Below are 17,804 nucleotides of genomic sequence, written 5' to 3' on the forward strand. Positions count from 1 at the left end.
TTTAAAATTGTTTAAAAATAGGCTTTCGCGAGCTGCAGTGAAAAATACTGCAAAGCTACAAGGGGGGGGGGGGAAACACACACGCCAGGCCTTGAAAAAGTGTTGCTATGCTGCGAAAGGTCAACATTGGCATCAGTGTAAATAACGGAGTGGCGGTGGGGGAGAGAAACTCTGCTAATTATCCATAATTAACACGGCAGGTTTATAAATCCTTCCGAAGATTTGTTTAAATGTATTTTTTTCAACACAAACATACCACATTTGTTCCAAAATTGCACTTTAGAGCGGGAGAGGGTTTATTACTCACCACCCTTCCTCCTGCCAAATTCCCCCTTCTAGAGAAGACTTCAATGTTTAGATATTGGAGACCGCACACATCTGTATTTGGACTTCTCACTGAGATATTACTTTCAGGCCCCAGACGCAGGTCATTTTAATGACGCCATGTTCCTCCTGCACATCCCCTGCTCGTCCCCTGCTCCTTCCGCCATTTTTTCGTTATATTTTTTTCTTCATTAAACGCAACTCTTCTGAGCTATAATGTGATTTCCTGCCCCATGCAGGAGGAACGCCCACTAGAGGCCACGTGAATGGGCCACGTGGTCACTTCTCTTCCTGCTCTCTTCCTCTGTCAAACTGCAGCTCATTGCTGAAGCGGAAGAGATGCAGCAACGGTAAGGGAATGCAGTTTCCCTCACCGTCCTTGTGTCAAATCATCACGAATGAGGAATAAAAAGCAGGAAATAACACTATAAAAGCATTTTATGGAATGTGGCTTGTGCCCCACAAGTTATCGGTGCACTTCAATACTGCTATAAGATCTAGCGTAAACTATGAACCAACAGGTTTCTGACTCAAATCTTAGCCTTTCCCAACTAGGTTACCCTCCAGATGTGGTGGACTGCAACATCCAGCATCCCTGACCATGTGGCTGATGGGAGTTGTAGTCCAACACAGTTAGAGGGCACCAGAATGGAAAACTAATGAAATTGTCAGATCACTGTATGCATAAGAACATTTGAGCCTGCACAAGCAGATCAAATGCTTATATAGTTGACTGTCCTGTTTTCCACTGTGACCAGACAGATGCCTCTTGGGGTGTTCAGGATATGACTGAAATACTCTTCTCCCACATTTTTCTATCCACTTTCTCCACAACATTCATAATTTTACACACCTCAATTATGTTCCATCTTACTCACATGCCTTCACAACTAACAAGCCCCAAATGTTTGTATCTTTTCCTTATAGAGGAGTTGTTCCAGCCTGCTGGTAATTATTTTTTGCTTGCTCTTTTCTGTGCCTGAAGCCCTACAATGTTAGGGTCACCACTTACGCATCTCCCCAAAAGAGGAAATGGATCACTTTTTTTTTTTAAGAAGATGAAAGAGGACACAAATTTGCAGGATATTTGCATATGCAAATATAGATGTAGAAGTGCAAATTTTGACATGATAATTTGAATTTGAATAAAGATACAATTCATGTCACCAGAGTGGGAAGACTGAGACCAGATGACCCATGTGCCTGCTCAGTCTGCTATCCAGGTGCGAACTGTGGGTGGGCAACTCAGAGCCCTCTGCTGATCTCCCTTCTCATGGTTCTTTAACAATAAACCAGATTTGGACTGGACACATCTAATAGAGGACACCTTCAAACAGAGGGCTGTGCCCTGCCTGATCTCCAAAATAGACCTGCTCCTCTGTAAAGCAGGTCATCTGGCCATTCAGGAATTTTACCCAATAATCCAAATGTGATGGCTCCATAAAGACATTATAATATTGGCTGTTTTATTTTAGATCCCGTTCCTAATGACACTTAGCATGGAATATGCAAGCTGCACTATCCCATCCTCATCACCCCTCTACAATATTGGGATTGACCCATCTTGTAGAGGTGCTGTGCAGATAGCTAAGATAACAAATCAGCTCTTCAAATGCTAACTATTGTTATTTCTTAAATTTGACTAAGAAAGGTTGCATGAAAATGCATCTGGATACAATACACGATTGGCTCAAATTCTGCACAGACTAAAAAAGAGGTATCCTGAAATAGTTGTACTATAGCTTCATGGGAGATGCATGAACAGTCTCCTGATGTATTCTTGTAAAACTGAAATACAGCTTTGAATATGATCAGAGCAGTGCTGGGGAGAGAGAGTGTAACTCTTTCTCTGTGGGCCATTAGAGTCAAAGTCTGCCTTTCTCACCTGGTTTTGTCTGTATTGGGGAAAATACAGAGGGATCCCCTGTCTTTTCCCCTTCGGCTTGATGGGAAATTTTTGATCAAAAAAGCAGCTTGGGAGGATGAATTTGATGAGGGAAATGGTCCATGGGGTGAGGATTAAGCAATCCTCTCCCAGCATTTTTTTCATCAATAAGATCAACGAATCCATTGGGAGGCTTGTTAATGTATCTCCTGCAAAGTAGTTTGATCCTCAGATCTAGCTATTTTCTGCTCTCTTGGCTTTCCAGTTTTTGTTGGACTTGCCTTCTTGGAGGCTCATGAATAAACTAGGACTCCCTTCAAAATCCCTAAGCATCTGCAACAGTAAATGTATTATGAAGATAAAAGCTTTGAAGCATGATGGAGTGAATGTATGGCATCGTGCCGCATTAAAATTCTTTCTGCTGTAATGGAACAATTTGCATACAGTTGATTGGCGTAAGCCTGGAAGGCAGACAGGATCATTCCTGTCAATGAATAGTATGTACAGACCACAGGGGCATGTTTTGGAGCTCTTAAAATAACAATAGGCAAACCGTGATTGACGCCAAGAGAGATTAATAGGCGTCCGTTCAGGTATGGATGAAAATCTCCAAATGTTTTCTACTTTTAACACAGTCTGAAAAAAATGGTAAGACCATGGGAATTTGTTTTCCTTCCCAAAGTTGCTGTTTTTCTGAATTATTACTCAATCCTTTGCAATACATAATCTACCGTTCTTGAGCTATTGCGTAAAGGAACCCTCTGCATGTCATCACTTGCCGACAGCACAGTTGTCTTCGTGTTAAAAGCAAATTCCAAAACAGATGCACAGCATTGCTTTTAAAAATTGAGCTCTTTGCACATACACAAAGTCACTTAACAGTAGTGCAAGCCTATGCAAGTTTGCTCAGAAGTAACCCCCATTGAGTTCAGTAGGGGTTATCCTCAAGCAATTGGGTATAGGATTGCAGCCTAAATATAATAGTACAATAGGCAGAAAAATGTATGCGTTACCTCTTTTGCAAACTTTGAACCTATCAGATCAGATCATTGTAAAGGGGAGTGTCTTTTTAGTCAGGGAGGTTGCGCGATGAGTGGTTGGTGGGACGTGTTCCTTGTTGTAGAGAGGATAGGCTCTGGGTGTCTCGAATTGAACAGCCCATGTACAGTTCAGCTTGCCCATGTATGGAACAGGGTTTTGGCTGCAAACCGAAAGACATGGGAATAAGTCATACTGAACTCAATGGGACTTACCTTTTAAGGTTGTAAAAACAGCTTTTTATTTGATGATGGGTTTTTATGTTCTAGAATTTTTGTAAATTGCCTTGGTTGGTTTCAGAAAGGTAGGATAGAAATACGATTAGTGCATTAAGATTGCTGTGCTGTACATTCATAGACAAGAAAAAAAGTCCTACAACATTTGGTCTTTTCCCCCTGTCTAAACGTGAATGGGATTATGCCATCATCATCATCATCATCTCCAAATACTTGATTAGAATTATACTGTGCATAATATAAGATTTATTAATACTGTATAAATACACTACAATCCTCCCTCTGTGTGTGTGTGAGTCTCTCTGTGTGTGTGTGTGCGCGCGTGTGTGTGTGAGAGAGAGAATATGAGAATGAGACTGCCAAGCAACACCCATGCATCGTTCTCTTTAAGTATCTCTTAGGTGTTCTCCCAAGCAGATGCCACTCAACCTTCAAGCAATTGTGGTTTCTGTACGATCAATCAACTGGTTTTCTCTGAAAGCTGCAGGGAAGGGAGCGAGGAAGGAAGGGCTTGGTAGGAAAGAGAGTGAATGCTTGTGTTTTCAGGCGATCCTTGCCTTGAAACAAGGAGGTCATAATAAAGCTGCCTTGTTCGGTTTCCCTTTTCTCCTTGCTCCTTCCCTGGATTCTTCTTCGCCGGGATGCTCCGGTGCCTCGTCTCCATCTTTCCCTCTGACCGCCCATCCACACTTTTAGAATGCGGCTGACCTTTAAACCTGTGATTATAGGGTTGTGTGTGAGAGAGCAAAAAAAAAAGTGATCAAGAGGCTTCTTTCGGCTGCCTTGCTTCCCATGTGACCTAGATGGAGAATAGATTCAAAATACAGTTCCTCCTCCCCTGGCAATGTAAAGCAGGAGAGCGAGAGGGAAAGAGAACTCTGTCACTTTCAAAGCAGTGCTGGCGTAAATGCAGGGAGGAACAGCAAAGAGCTCCGGGAGTTTAGGATTCCTCTTGAACAGCCCGGGTTATTATTACCAGGAGGAGAATGCCTTCCCCAAAGCGTGCGTTTTCCAGACAAGCCTCCTTGGCCAGTGGGATATGTGGTGGTGCGGCCGCTGCGGTGTGAGGACAGCTCAAGTTTCCCTGCGAAAAAGTCCTGGGATTTTATTTGCAAGATGAGTATTATTATGAAGCCAAGATCCCGATCTACAAGCTCCTTAAGAACCGCAGAGGCAACTTGGTAAAGTAGTTATGGTCTTTCCACCTACCCAGCCTCTTCCCCTGACATTGACCCTTGCCTTTCTCTCTCTCTCTCTCTCTTTCTCTCCAAATGCTCTGAGTTCTTTCTTATCGTGCATTAAGAAATGTTGCGCCCAGAGATTGGGAAGCAAGGGTGAGCCGAAACTGGATTTCACCTTTGCTCCATCTCTGCACAATGTTGCATTTGGGGACAGCCAGGGGGGTATTGCTGATTCGCTTCCTCGATTCGAATGAGAATGTTTGTTGTCATGTGAAAAAGGTTCATTTTGAAGAGAGACTCAAGGTAGTTGTTTTTAATGGCTTTTTTGTTGTTGCATTTTTGGCTTTATTTTTCTGCATTTAATAGATCAAGTGATGACAGATCTGATGAACTAGGGGAGGAGAGATTTTATCTTACATACTTTGTTTTAGAAAATAAATAAATAAAGGGAAGACAGTAGAGTGTGCTCGTTCTTTCTTTCTTTCTTTTCCCCATGTAGGCCTGGATTAGCTGATCGTATAACAGCACAATTCTATGCACTCCTATATAGCCATTTACCTGGGAAGAAGCCTCATTGAACTTAATAGGACTTATGCCTGAGTAGACATGGATAGGATTGCACTGTAGGAGAGTGAGCTATAGATTAGGAAGTCCCCAGTTCAAATCTCATCTCTGACTTTAGACAAGCTAGGTTCTTAGCATCAGGTTCTCCCACTGCCCCACCCCACATCTGCTATATGGGAATAATCATACTGATTTACCTAACGGGGTCGTTGTAAGGATTACAAGTAGATAATGCATAGGAGGTGTTTTGAGCACTTGAAAGTGTTTTTGGGTTGCTAAGGGTACAATCCTATGTATGTTTAGACAGAAAGAAGTCCTCCAACTGCTGGTGAATGCTGGGAGTTGTAGGGTTTTCTCTGTCTAAACACACATAAGTATTATTTTTCTTCTACTTTTCAAGCTGCAATCCTATAGTCATTTGCTTGGAAGTAAGTCCTATTGATGAAAGTGGCACTTACTTCTCAGTAACCATTTATAGGATTGTGTCATCAGTTTCCTACTCAGTGGTCCAAGTTGTAGCACCTTTCTATATTATGGTTCTATAAATTATAATTTATACATCTTTTCAGGATGTCTGTCCAGAAAGAGCAGCTTCACTGTTACCTATGCCCTATAGGTATATCCTGGTGCACTTCTAGATGCCCTGACATTCTATCACTTTCACTTAAATCACCCTTTACGGCTGCATGCACAGAGGAGCGAAGAAACCAACCTTTCAATTTTGTTAGATGATGATAATGTGATGTGTTTTACCTTTTGCTGCAGTTTTGATATTTCTTGTGCAAAATGTAGTTTCTTGCTGCTGTTTTTTGGAGCATTCATTATGTATACTCCTAGTTGTCGACTTTGTCTTTTTAAGTACATACCTTCTGTATTTTACCTAAGGGGCCACCAGCTAATTGATGAAGCCACATTGACTCCAGCAATGTTCATACACACGTTTCTATAAAGTATTAATAATGGGAGCGCCATTGCAATGTTAATAACACAATAACAGTATGTGATTAAGGCGAGTCATTAAACTTGACTTTATACGAGCATCATGTTTCTGGCATGACATCGTGAAGAATTGTTGGATTTAGTTAAATTACGTCAGTTGCACAAGATGGCACGGTTGGTAATCTCATGGTAAACTCTTGCCAGCTCTCCAATATAAAAGCACAAAGGGGTAACTCTTTGAGTAACGTAGTCCAAACATTGCAGTCGTCAGTCCTTATTCAGGCAAAACCCCAACTGACGTCACAGATACTTTGACTCTGTTATACAGAGACTGGCACTCTGTATTTTAAAGTTTTTGTCCTTTGAAGAAGAAGAAAATCCAACCCAGAAAAACACAACTCTCCCCTCCACTTTTTAATTTAGTTTTGTGTTGTTGTTGTTGTTGTTGTTTTCAGATGGAAAATAAAGCAGGATTTCACTTTTTTTTTATTTTGCACAGCACTTTTTTTTCTAGCAGCCCAGCAACATTGCACAATTCTTTGTTTTACTCATGAGCATAATTTAATAGTAGCTGATAAGACCACAGTTATGTTAGAGACAGTTTTATGGGCACTGAGTAGGTCATCTTGGTCCAAGGCATTTTGTCTAGTCTGGAGAGGAAGTTAGCATAATCATTGTCCTGATTATTGCCAGTTTCCTCTGATATGATCCTGCCCTTTGTAAGCATAAATTGAATGTTCTGTTATGTAAATGTTTTTAACATTTCTTCAGTAAGTGAAAATGCAGGCAAACTATTCTTTTCATAATAAAATGTTCTAGTAAATTGTTGATCAGACAAGCTCTTTTGATGTAATCAGTGTAGAATTGTGGTAACCCAGGATGGACAAATTGATTTTGGCCTCAAGGGCTGCATGTGTGGTGGTCATAGATGAGCGCATATGCCTCTGTGCATGAGCATACAGCCTTCCTTCTGCCCCCCTCCACTCAAATACCCCCTCCCCCTTCTCCATATCCAGATCTCCATATCCTAATGGTAGGGCTGATCACAGCTCTACCATTAGGAAGAGTGAGGTGGTTGCCTCAGGTGGCAGATGGTGGGCGCCAGCTCCAAGGTGTTGCAGGACAGAGCTGTGGGTCATGGGGCCTGCCTTGCACCCCCTTCAGGTGCTGTGGAGGAAGCTGTCCCATCCCTAGTGTTGAAATAAGATTCAACTGCCAGTCCAGTTGGCTTTTGTACACCATCTTGTTCTTCACCTCAGGCAGTAAAATGTCTTGGGATGGCCCTGGACACAGACACATAAACACACTCACTCTTCTCTCTTCCCATGTCTGTGTGCAGAGATGGAAAGGTTCTCCCCTCTTTCCCCAGCATGCTAAGATGCCTTGGAAAATGAACATCATGTTAGTGAGACCTCGTGTGATCTTGGCTTTCAAAGGTTTTCTCTGCTGGCCAGATCCTCTCACCATCCCAGGAGGGAGAGACGGTGTTCCTCCCAGCCTGCCAAATAGTTGATTCTCCACATACCTTCCTCCCCATCAATGGTGGGGTGGGGGCGATGATTTGGCACCTGTGAGGGCTGAGGGTTGCTTATATATGTGGTGTCCTAATTTCTGTCCTATCATTCCTTCCTCAGTCCATCCATGGAACCATCCACTTTGACCTAGTCCCTTAGGATATCACCATTTCCATTTGTTTGTCTGTGTGGCCTCATTCTTGCAGAACATTGCAATTATAGTGTTAAGTCAAATGAATCACATTTCACAGTTGTAACAAGAGATTAGGGGGGTTGCAGGTTCTGTGGCTTATACTTAGAAAATAGCTGAGGATTGATATGAAACTTGGCAGTGTGGGAGAGTCCAATTTGATGAAGGTCTGTGCTGATTTTGAGGTAGAAAGGGTAAGATAGGGGTTATTTACAGGAGCTAAAAATCTGATGACCAGCCTCCAGTGGTTTGACGGACATTTTCTGTATTCTTTCTCATAACTTTATGGGCCAATTTCTCCTTCTGTGCAACATCTTTAGAGAAACCTTTTGGGTCACTATTTTGCGATAGAAATTGTAGGCACAGATCCCGAATCTGGATGAGGCCCATGGTATTTTTTTCTCTCAGTCTTCAATTTTCTTGTCCTTGGCCAGACTGAGGGAAGGCAGGCAGCACCTCTGGGAGTCATTAGAACATTTAAAATAGCCTGGACAGAGTGATTTGCCTCCTTACGTCCTGCAAATACAAACCAAAAGTTTTCCATGGAGAAATGTACATAATAATACTTAACATTTGGCATTTGTTGATTTGTATTGTTTTTATTGACTTTATTGAGTTGTGGTTGCCTTAGCCTAATTAATATTTGTGTGGTAATTTTAGCATTGTAAACTGCCTGAATATGTTGTACATGACAAGTGGTGTAGAAAGATTTCTAAATAAATAAAATAAAAAGAGTATGGTGGGGGAGGGCTAATGCCTAGAGTAAAAATGAAAACGAAAGAAAGAAAATATCCCTGATTTCTAATTAAATATGATGTTTGTTGCTTCTTTTTCCATTGAGTTTCTCATTTTCAGTTTGCCTGAAAGAGAGTTTTAGGAATAGCCTTACACCTTTCTGCTCTGCCATTTCTGTGTGGATGGTATTGGTTGCCAGATGGATACTTGAAATGTGGAATGCATGCTAGCTTCAGTGGCGTAGACTCAATGTGTCTATTCCAGCGATCAAACAAATCTGGGACTTAGGTCCACCACTATGCCACTGACAGCCATTCAGTTCCAAGGTAGTGGTGAAGTTGGAACTAGCCACAGCATAAGATACCATACCATATGCATATTGCCTAAATGCATCTGTTAACTGCTATTTGAAGCTTGTGTGAACGTGGAAACCCCTTAACAAAACATGTTTAACTGCAAGGTTTTTTTGTGAATTATCCAGGCTGTTATTTCACAGTATTTGTGTTGTGAATGGGTACCTAGGTAATGCTCGCTGACTTGTAAAATGAATTATCTTCAATCCTGTGTTCCTGGACTGTGCCGTTGTAAACTGCAGATATGTTGTTTGAATGTTCTCTCACATGAAATAAAGCTTGCTGTATATTCAAAACCAGCATGTCCAGAAGAAATTTAGGTCTGAAGCTTTTCCCGAATTTTGTATGTGCAAGGAGTTTTCAGGTAAAAGAGGTAATAAGTGGAGAAGTGTGTTAGACACTATTGACGATAAAGAGAATTTCTTTTTTTGAGTCCTTCCACTGACCTGAACTATGTCAATGCCACATCCAACTTGAAAGATAAGTTATCTGCTTGGTGTACTTCCAGTTACTATGAATGATGGAAGAGATCCAGCTTAAGTTAAACACTTTTAAAAGTCCGATTGATTTCAGCAGAAGAGATTTTTAGGCATGTACTTAACTCTCCCACAGAAATAGATGGAACAAAAAAAGTAGCTGGATTATGCCCTAAATGTTTGGGGGTTGTTGTTTGAGTAAGTCCTTGCTGATTCAGAAGAAATCTGCATTACCTGTGACTGATATGTCTGCTGAGATTCCTGTTAACAATGAATAAAAACACCCTCCATCTTGGTTTCTTGCTAGATGAGGAAGATTTTTTTCCCCTGTTATAACTTCATAGTTTCAGTCCACAATTATTTCCAGGCTGCTTTTGGGAGACAGTTTACAACAGCCATCCCCTTTCCAGATGTTTTGGACTACATTCCCCAGCATTCCTGACTATTGGCCATGTTGGCTGATGGGAGCTGAAGTCCCAAATATCTGGAGGGCATCAGGTTGGGGAAAGCTGGTATATAATGATATGATATTTTTTATTAGTTGTATTTTATTATTATTATTATTATTATTATTATTATTATTATTATTAATTTATTTATATAGCACCATCAATGTACATGGTGCTGTACAGAGTAAAACAGTAAATAGCAACACCCTGCCGCGTAGGTGTACATTCTAATAAAATCATAATAAAACAATAAGGAGGGGAAGAGAATGAACCAAACAGGCAGTATAAATTTTGTACTGTCCTCTGCACCTGGACACATTTGGGTATGTAGTTGCCAGGAAAAGAGGAAGAAAGTGGAAAACTGAACATCTCTTAATACTTCCCCCCCCATAATAGTGGCGACCAATGTGATCCAGTAGATAGAAAACTGGGCTTGGATCTATGCAAATTCTTCTCCTCTCAGCAAGAGAGTGAGCAGGACACTTCCTCCCAGCCTTGGTTCACCATCTGTTTGAAAAAGAGGAGGACGAGGAATAACAGTGATGCCATGATGCACATAGCAAAAGACCATACAGATTGGGGAAAAAAACCTTTGTAAATTACATGTGAATTGTATTAGCACATGCAGAACACCTGGAGATCTGAAGCTCCAGACTTTTAAATAGTTGAAATCAGTAGATTATGAATAATAGACCTTCCTTTCCAACTGTATACAGCTTGACATGTATCCTACTTACAGACGGTTGTCCTCTGTTTGAATGGTTGTCCAGTCCAGTTAAGAGTTAAAGAACCCTAAGAAGGACACAGAGGGCCCTTGAAGTTGCCCATCCACAGTTAGCACCTGGACAGCAGACTGAGTAGGCACATGGGTAACCTGGTCCCAGTCTTCCTCAATATGATAAGATGTATGGAATTTCTATGAACTTGTCGTAATTATTTCTAAATGTGCATTTGTAAATATAAATTAGCACATGCAAATTTTATGCAAGTCCACTTTTGTCCTCTTTTTGTGTTTGTATGAGACACATTTGCTTTTCTTTTTGCAATGGGTATGTGGCCACCCAAGTCCAACTAGAAGCAGTTTGTCCAGAAAAACACGTGAAGTAGATAAAACACTAGTTAACTGTGTGCATATTGCCCCTGGCAATGTTTCTCTCTCTGTTTTTTCGCAGTCCTTTCCCCATGCATAGTTTGTGCTTAAAGCCACATCTCCCTCAATTCTTTAGCCACTACATTCCCCTCTTAAACACTTATGTGGCTAGATGACCCTTGAAGGAGCCATCCTCTCTATCCAGAAATCTTGGTACAATACACCAATTAATGTTTCAGCAAGCACTGGGTTAATTCACTGACTAGCAAACTGGTTTGCAGCACGGGACTCTCATTTTGGCTTTGTATGATGAGCAGTTTTGGATTTAAGACCCAACTCCGCTGATATTTTGAACTGATTTGGATGATCTCCAAAATAACATGGTCCTAGGTGGAACTCTTGACTCTGGAGTTTTGGAAATAATGTCCCCGTTAATGGGGCCTAGAACAGCGTTGGCCTATTTCATCACAACCTAGTCAGCTATCTGCCTTCAAAGTGGCTGGTGCTTCCCTTAATCATTTGGTGCACTTCCCTTCTTATTACACTTTTCCTTGTTGAATTTGTTAGCATCTGCCAATTTTCTGGTTTGAGATCATTTTGGCCTACTTCTGAAACATGTGCAGCCCTTCCCAGTTTTATATCATTTGGCTTCATCTCCTTACTGAAGAGATTGAACAGTTTGCAATTTACCAGGGTTGCTTTTCTTTCCTTTCCTTCTTTAAGGAGCAAACCATTTGCTCTTATTTCAAATCAGCTGGAACATCAGCTCTCCACAGGAACTCCTAATATGAGAGCTTGTGGTTCTGACTAACCCTACCAGGATCCTTCAGTGAATATCATGAAACTTACTGACTTGAATGCATTCAGATTATTTGCATTCTTTGGCATGCTTCTCGGTTAGCGTGCCTCTTGACCTTTCCCTTGTCATTGTCAAATCTCTCAACACAGCTATTTACCTATATCTAAAATTATTCTAGGCCACCTTCTCAAAGTGGCGTGCAAGATCAAAACTATACAAAGTGGATTGCATTTTTAAAAACCCATTAAAACATGTTTCAGTAAAATCTGTGACAGAAATTGCCAATTGAAAATCAATAAAAATAAAACCTATGAATGAAAACCGATGGACCAGGCTTAAAAGAAGGCCAGCAAAAAGAGAGAACTTTCCTGATGACAAGAAGGGGGCTGATGAATCCCTGATGAAAGTTAATTCCAGATGTGCAGGCCCTCACCTTTCCTTCTGCTCCTAAGCATGGAGGCAGTGCCAACCGCCAATGGGGTGGGGAGGTGGGACAAGATGCCCTCAGTGGGGCCTCCTCCTTGAATGCTTCTCCCTTGTCCTGGCTGCTGTTGCTGCTGCCAATGAGTTTGTCATCTTTCTGTGCACCCCATCATTACAACTCCTCATATGGGATACACAAGAAAAGCATATGCTGCTGCTCCATTTCTGGCAAGCTATGGTCCCAGTTAGCAATCTAGATAGCAATCCAAGAAATCTTCCAAAGCAGACCCACTCCATTTAATGGACAATCATGTGGAAAGGAACTATGGAACTTTATTCTTCTATATGATAACAGCAGCAAGGCTATTATATGCACAAAAGTGGAAAGGATCAATATTACCTACAATGGATGAATGGCTGGTGAAGATGTTGGAGTTGGCAGAGATGGTAAAACTTACGTCAATAATTAGAGAAAAGTCAACATCTAGGTTTATATACTAATGGAAACCTGTTATAGACTTTTTGTGGGAACTAGAAAAAATGATTTGTTTATCTGTGGATTCAATGAATAAGAACAAAAAATTAAGATAATAGAAAGAGGGGAACTTTCTTTTTTGTAATTATAGAGTAAGAGAAAATTTGGTTACATGTTTTTGCTGTGGAGAAAATCGGAAGTCCATTTTAAGTTTGTATGTTTAAATTTTGTATCTTTTTTTTTTGTTCTTGTGGCGTTTGCTTGTTTGTTTTGAAGCAATAAAACATTTAAACACAAAGCAGACCCACTCCTTATAACATTGCAATGATCAAGTCTGGATGTTACCAGGGAGTGATATGAGCTGGCAGACCATCTCAGTTGGTAGAGGCGGCTTCATCCTGTGCAAGTCCCTTAGCTAGGGTGGCCATATGAAAAGGAGGACAAGGCTCCTGTATCTTTAACAATTGTATAGAAAAGGGAATTTCAGCAGGTGTCATTTGTACTCATGCAGCACCTAGTGAAATTCCCTCTTCATCACAACAGTTAAAGTTGCAAGAGCTAGACTAGAGTAACCAGATACAAAAGAGGGCAGGTCTCCTGCAGCTTTAACTATGGTGATGAAGAGGGAAGTTCAAATGACACCTTCCTTTTCTATACAACTGTTAAAGATACAGGAGCCCTGTCCTCCTTTTCATATGGTCACCCTACCTTAGCTTCCAGTGACAGAGCTAGCCTCCAAACTGTGGGCCTTATCTCTTAGGAGACAACCCCCTCCAGAACAGGCTGAACACTACCCCATGTCAGACAGACACACACACACACACACACCCCATCAACAGAACCTCTGTCTTACCTGCATCTTCAGGTGGCAGCAGTGGCAAGGAGTGCATTTGCACAATTATGCTTGGTGTGCCAGCTGCGAAACCCTTCCTGAATCAGTCTGTTTGTCCCTATTGTGGGACAGAAGCAGGAGGCAAAGTGACAGTCGGGAAATGTGATCCGCCACCCCATCTGATAAGGCTCTAAATGGCTTAGAACCAAGCTATCTAAGGGACTGGTTGTCTTGCTATGAACCTGGTGGGATATTAAGATCAAAAGACCAAAATAGGGCACCAGTTGAATATGAACCGAAAAATAAATGCTAAAAAGCATACAACTGCACAAAAATATTGTAATGAGTGCCACTGCTCACACCTGAAGATGCAGGAACAGCTTTGAAACAAGGAGCACTGTTGCTTGCTTGTAAAACTGATAATCGACATATTGATTATCTAAAGGAAAACAGTTCAGAAAGTAGTGTTGTATGTGTTAATTGCAGAAAAGCTATTGAGGAATGCAGCCAATACTGAATCTGGTAAAACAGCCTTCCCCAATCTGGTGCTTCTCAGATGTGTTGTGGTCCATCCTGGGTGGAGATGATGTGAGAAAGAGTCCAATGTATCTGGACAACACCAGATTGGGGAAGTCTGTAAAGAGAGCAGAATACGGGAAGAACGAGTGATTTCAATTGTAATGTGCAAAAACAGGGAGCAGGACTCCTGTATTTCCCCTGTAGGTAAATGAAGGTGTTTGAGATGCAGGAATGCCAACTATGCAAATGGAAGAGCCCTCTCTTTCCATGTTAGAGGCATAAGCCATTCCCCATCTCCCTGCCAATATTCTACTGTTTTAATAGCTGTTTCTTTCTGCCTGGGAGTACTACTGTCTTCTTCTGCTCCTGTATTTGTTTGTTTGTTTAGTTAGTCACAGGATTTCTAGAGCACAGTTCTGCTACTGATCCCAAAGGGCAGTGTACAGAATCGTTCCATAAAACATGTTATCATCAGACATTAAGGGCGCAATCCTATGCATATTTAGACACGGGGGAGGGGGGGAGTCCTACAAATCCCAGCATGTCTCAGCCAGCCAAGCTGTAGGGTTTTTTCCTGTCTAATGTATAGAATTGCACCCTAAAATTGGCATTCAAATGAATGCAGCCTCAACAGCCATCAACTAAAACAGCAGAACACCAGAGGGGGGTGGGGGAAACTGGCAAGGAATAACTTCCAAGAGCAGAATAAAAGGACAATTGTCTTTTGTAAACTGTCCAGAGAGCTTCAGCTATTGGGCAGTATAGAAATGTAATAAATAATAATAATAATAATAATAATAATAATAATAATAATAATAATAATAATAATAATTCTGCTGCTGCTGCAGTGCTATGAGAAAGAATGAACAGCTCTGGGGCAGCCACCCCAAAACTCCTTCTTCTTATGGAGATAAGAACATAAGAAGAGCCATGCTGGATCAGACCAAGGGTCCGTCTAGTCCAGCACTCTGTTCACACAGTGGCCAACCAGCTGTCAACCAGGGAACCTCAAGCAGAAAAACACAGGTGCAATAGCACCCTCCCACTCTAGCTGCCACAGAGGTCAGAACCTGAAGCAGTGGCTACACTTTGGGGAGTTTGCATAGGAGAAGGTCTTCCCTGAGATATCCTGGTTCCAGATTCTTTAGGGCTTTTATAGTCTTAAATCAGGTTATGAATGTAATTGTTTTGCATAGTTATTTTTTCTTATTCTCTCCCCCTGTGATTTCTTTGTTCTGTTTTTTCCTGTCTTTCCTCCAAGAGACCCAAGATGGCATACATGCTTTCTCACCTTTTGTCATCACAACATCCTTCATGAGCCCTGTATGGGTAAAAAATAGCAGGGGAAGTGCCCATTCAGTCCTGCAAAGTACTTCCGTGACAACTGCAGACATCCAGCCTCCTTAGAATTCATAGATTTATTGAGCTTGACACTAGTAGTGAATTATTTGTGAGAAGGAGCAGCAGTATTTTACTGAATTAAAGATGAACAGAAAGATGAACAGAAAGAAGTCCAGGAGGCTGCAATCTCAGGAACTGTGTAAAATAGCAGCACAGCTTGATGAGGTATTCAACAGGTCCAGGGTCAACACCTGGCCTGTTGGGCCAAATGCCAGAGCCATGGGCCCTGCAGGGCCCACTGGGGCTGATGCTGTTTTATTTATTTGTTTTCCAATTTTAAGGGTTCAGTGGCTGCAGCAGCCAGGGTCTCCCCTCCCCCTTGCCCTCCCCCAAGATGGCCACTTATGAATTGTCTGCCAAAAAGGAAATATATCAACAAAAAGGAGGCCAAATAAGACAGTGATTTGCATAACATTTGCATGTTTGTATATGCATAGATGCAAATTTAGCCATTATTATTATAATAATTTAAATAGAAATATAGTGCAGCTAACCATTATGCAGAAGACTGTGACCTGTGTGCTTGCCTGTTCAGTCTGGTGTCCAGGTACTCACTGTTGATGGGCAACCATTCTTATGGCTCATTGGAATGGGCAGCCCTTCATACAGAGGGTGCCCTAAAACCAAGGATGGTCCTCTGTAAAAGAGGACACCTTTGGGCCCCGATGTTGCATTGCTTCATCAGTGTTAGGCTCCAAAGGCATTTGGGGAAAAGAAAATGGTGGCCACCACAGCCACCTAGCCCAGTGCTGCTCCTTCCAGCACCAGGCCCTTAAAAAAGGAAGCCAAATTGTTTCAACATCACTACCTCCCAAAAGTACTCCGCTGGTAGGATGTTCTCCTTTACCAAGGACACTTCTCTGTTTGAAGGCTGCATCCACTTGAAGGCCTATCCAGTCCATGTCCAGCTTAAAGGTAAAGAGTAGAGAGCAGGAGCCTAGAAGAAGTTACCCATCCACTGTTATCACCTGGACAGCTGACTGAGCTGGCATACAACTTGCCAGGTCCCAGTCTTCCCCACTATTTTCCCATTTAAAGTATACTAATTAAATTATTACGACTATTTTTTCTTTTTCTATACACATGTATTATCATGTGCAAATTTTATGCGAATCTTCATCCTCTAAGAGAAGCACTGGACCAGGGAGCTAGATAGGGCTCTCCCTGCTGCTTGTTCTGTCTGCTAGCTGCCCCTGCTGAAAATGCTCACCGGACCAGGGTCAGGGCCTGCAGAGTTTCTTTCCTGGAGGGCCCTCAAACCTGGCACCTGCTCTGATGTTCAAAGACGGGGCAATTCTGAAAACCATGTACTTGCAGGTTCAGGGAGTCAACCCATTCATATTGTTCTTGATTAACTACGATCACCGTTTAGGTTCAGTTATAAAACTATTTTGTTTGGTTCCGGTTCAAAGCCAACAAGGCTAATGTTCAGCATGGTTCCAATTAGAACATCTAATTTGTTATACCTATGAGCCATAACTCATAAGCACTATGAACGATGAATGAAATAAAAATAACTAAAACATTTAATGGTAAAATTGGAACCGATCTTAATTAATAGCATTTAATTAAAGTGTAATGCAACCTTAATCATTAAAGCAGCAGGTCTTGCCCAGAGTACAAATGTCTAAACAAATTTATCTGCTAAAATTCTCCAAGCTTCGTGGCTCATTTTGGTTGGGAGCACTGAATGTGCAACTACGTCGTGGGTTGTTTTGTGTGTTTGTTTCAGGATAAACTCTTATTTTTAACCAATCCCCTGCATTTATTTTAAGTTGCTGTCCTGGCTCAGGTTCTTTATGTTTTGGTCATGGTATGGACGAGGAGGAGGAGGAGAGAGAGAGAGAGATTCAGTGTTTTCGTTCATGTTTGGTTCGGTTTCCTATATTCACTATAAAAGCAGCATAGAACAATTGGGGTTACTAAAATTAAGCGGTATATAAGTGCAATAAATAAATAAAATTGCATCTAAAAACGTCTTTGCCTGGCATCAAAATGGTAACAAAGCCAGGCAAACCTCTCTGGGTAGAGCAATCCACAACTGGGGCTCTATCACCAAGAAGACCTTGGTCTAATCTACACCAGCCAGTTATCCTGGGGTCAGCTCGAAATCATCCCTGTGCAACCAAATGATGCACAGGGGATCCTGGGGTCAACTGGGGACAACCTCTCAGTTGTCCCGGTATAACGGGGACGGTGGTTTTCCTGATTTCTCCTGCAGGCAACAGCACCCTCCCACCCATGTTCCCTAGCAACTGGTGCACACAGGCATACTGCCTCGAATACTGGAGATAGCACACAACCATCAGGGCTAGTAGCCATTGATAGCCTTCGCCTCCAGGAATTTATCCAACCAAATTGGCATCCAAATTTGTGGCCAT

General features: G+C 41.7%; 1 protein-coding gene across 5 annotated transcripts in view; it reads left to right on the plus strand.

The window, feature by feature from the left end:
• PDE4D (phosphodiesterase 4D) overlaps positions 1 to 17,804 on the plus strand; it is a 574,358-nt gene that overhangs the window by 375,055 nt on the left and 181,499 nt on the right. Inside the window, exon 1 of one of the 5 annotated variants that reach the window (XM_063128048.1) lies at positions 4,150 to 4,664. The exons of the other annotated variants lie outside the window; for them this stretch is intronic. Coding sequence (XP_062984118.1) covers positions 4,600 to 4,664 — 65 coding nt within the window. The 5' untranslated portion in view covers positions 4,150 to 4,599. Of the gene's footprint in view, positions 1 to 4,149; positions 4,665 to 17,804 lie in introns of those variants that run through there. 5 annotated transcript variants of the gene reach the window in all.

This window comes from Elgaria multicarinata, chromosome 6 (genome assembly GCF_023053635.1).
Source record: "Elgaria multicarinata webbii isolate HBS135686 ecotype San Diego chromosome 6, rElgMul1.1.pri, whole genome shotgun sequence".
NCBI classification, from domain to species: domain Eukaryota; kingdom Metazoa; phylum Chordata; class Lepidosauria; order Squamata; family Anguidae; genus Elgaria; species Elgaria multicarinata.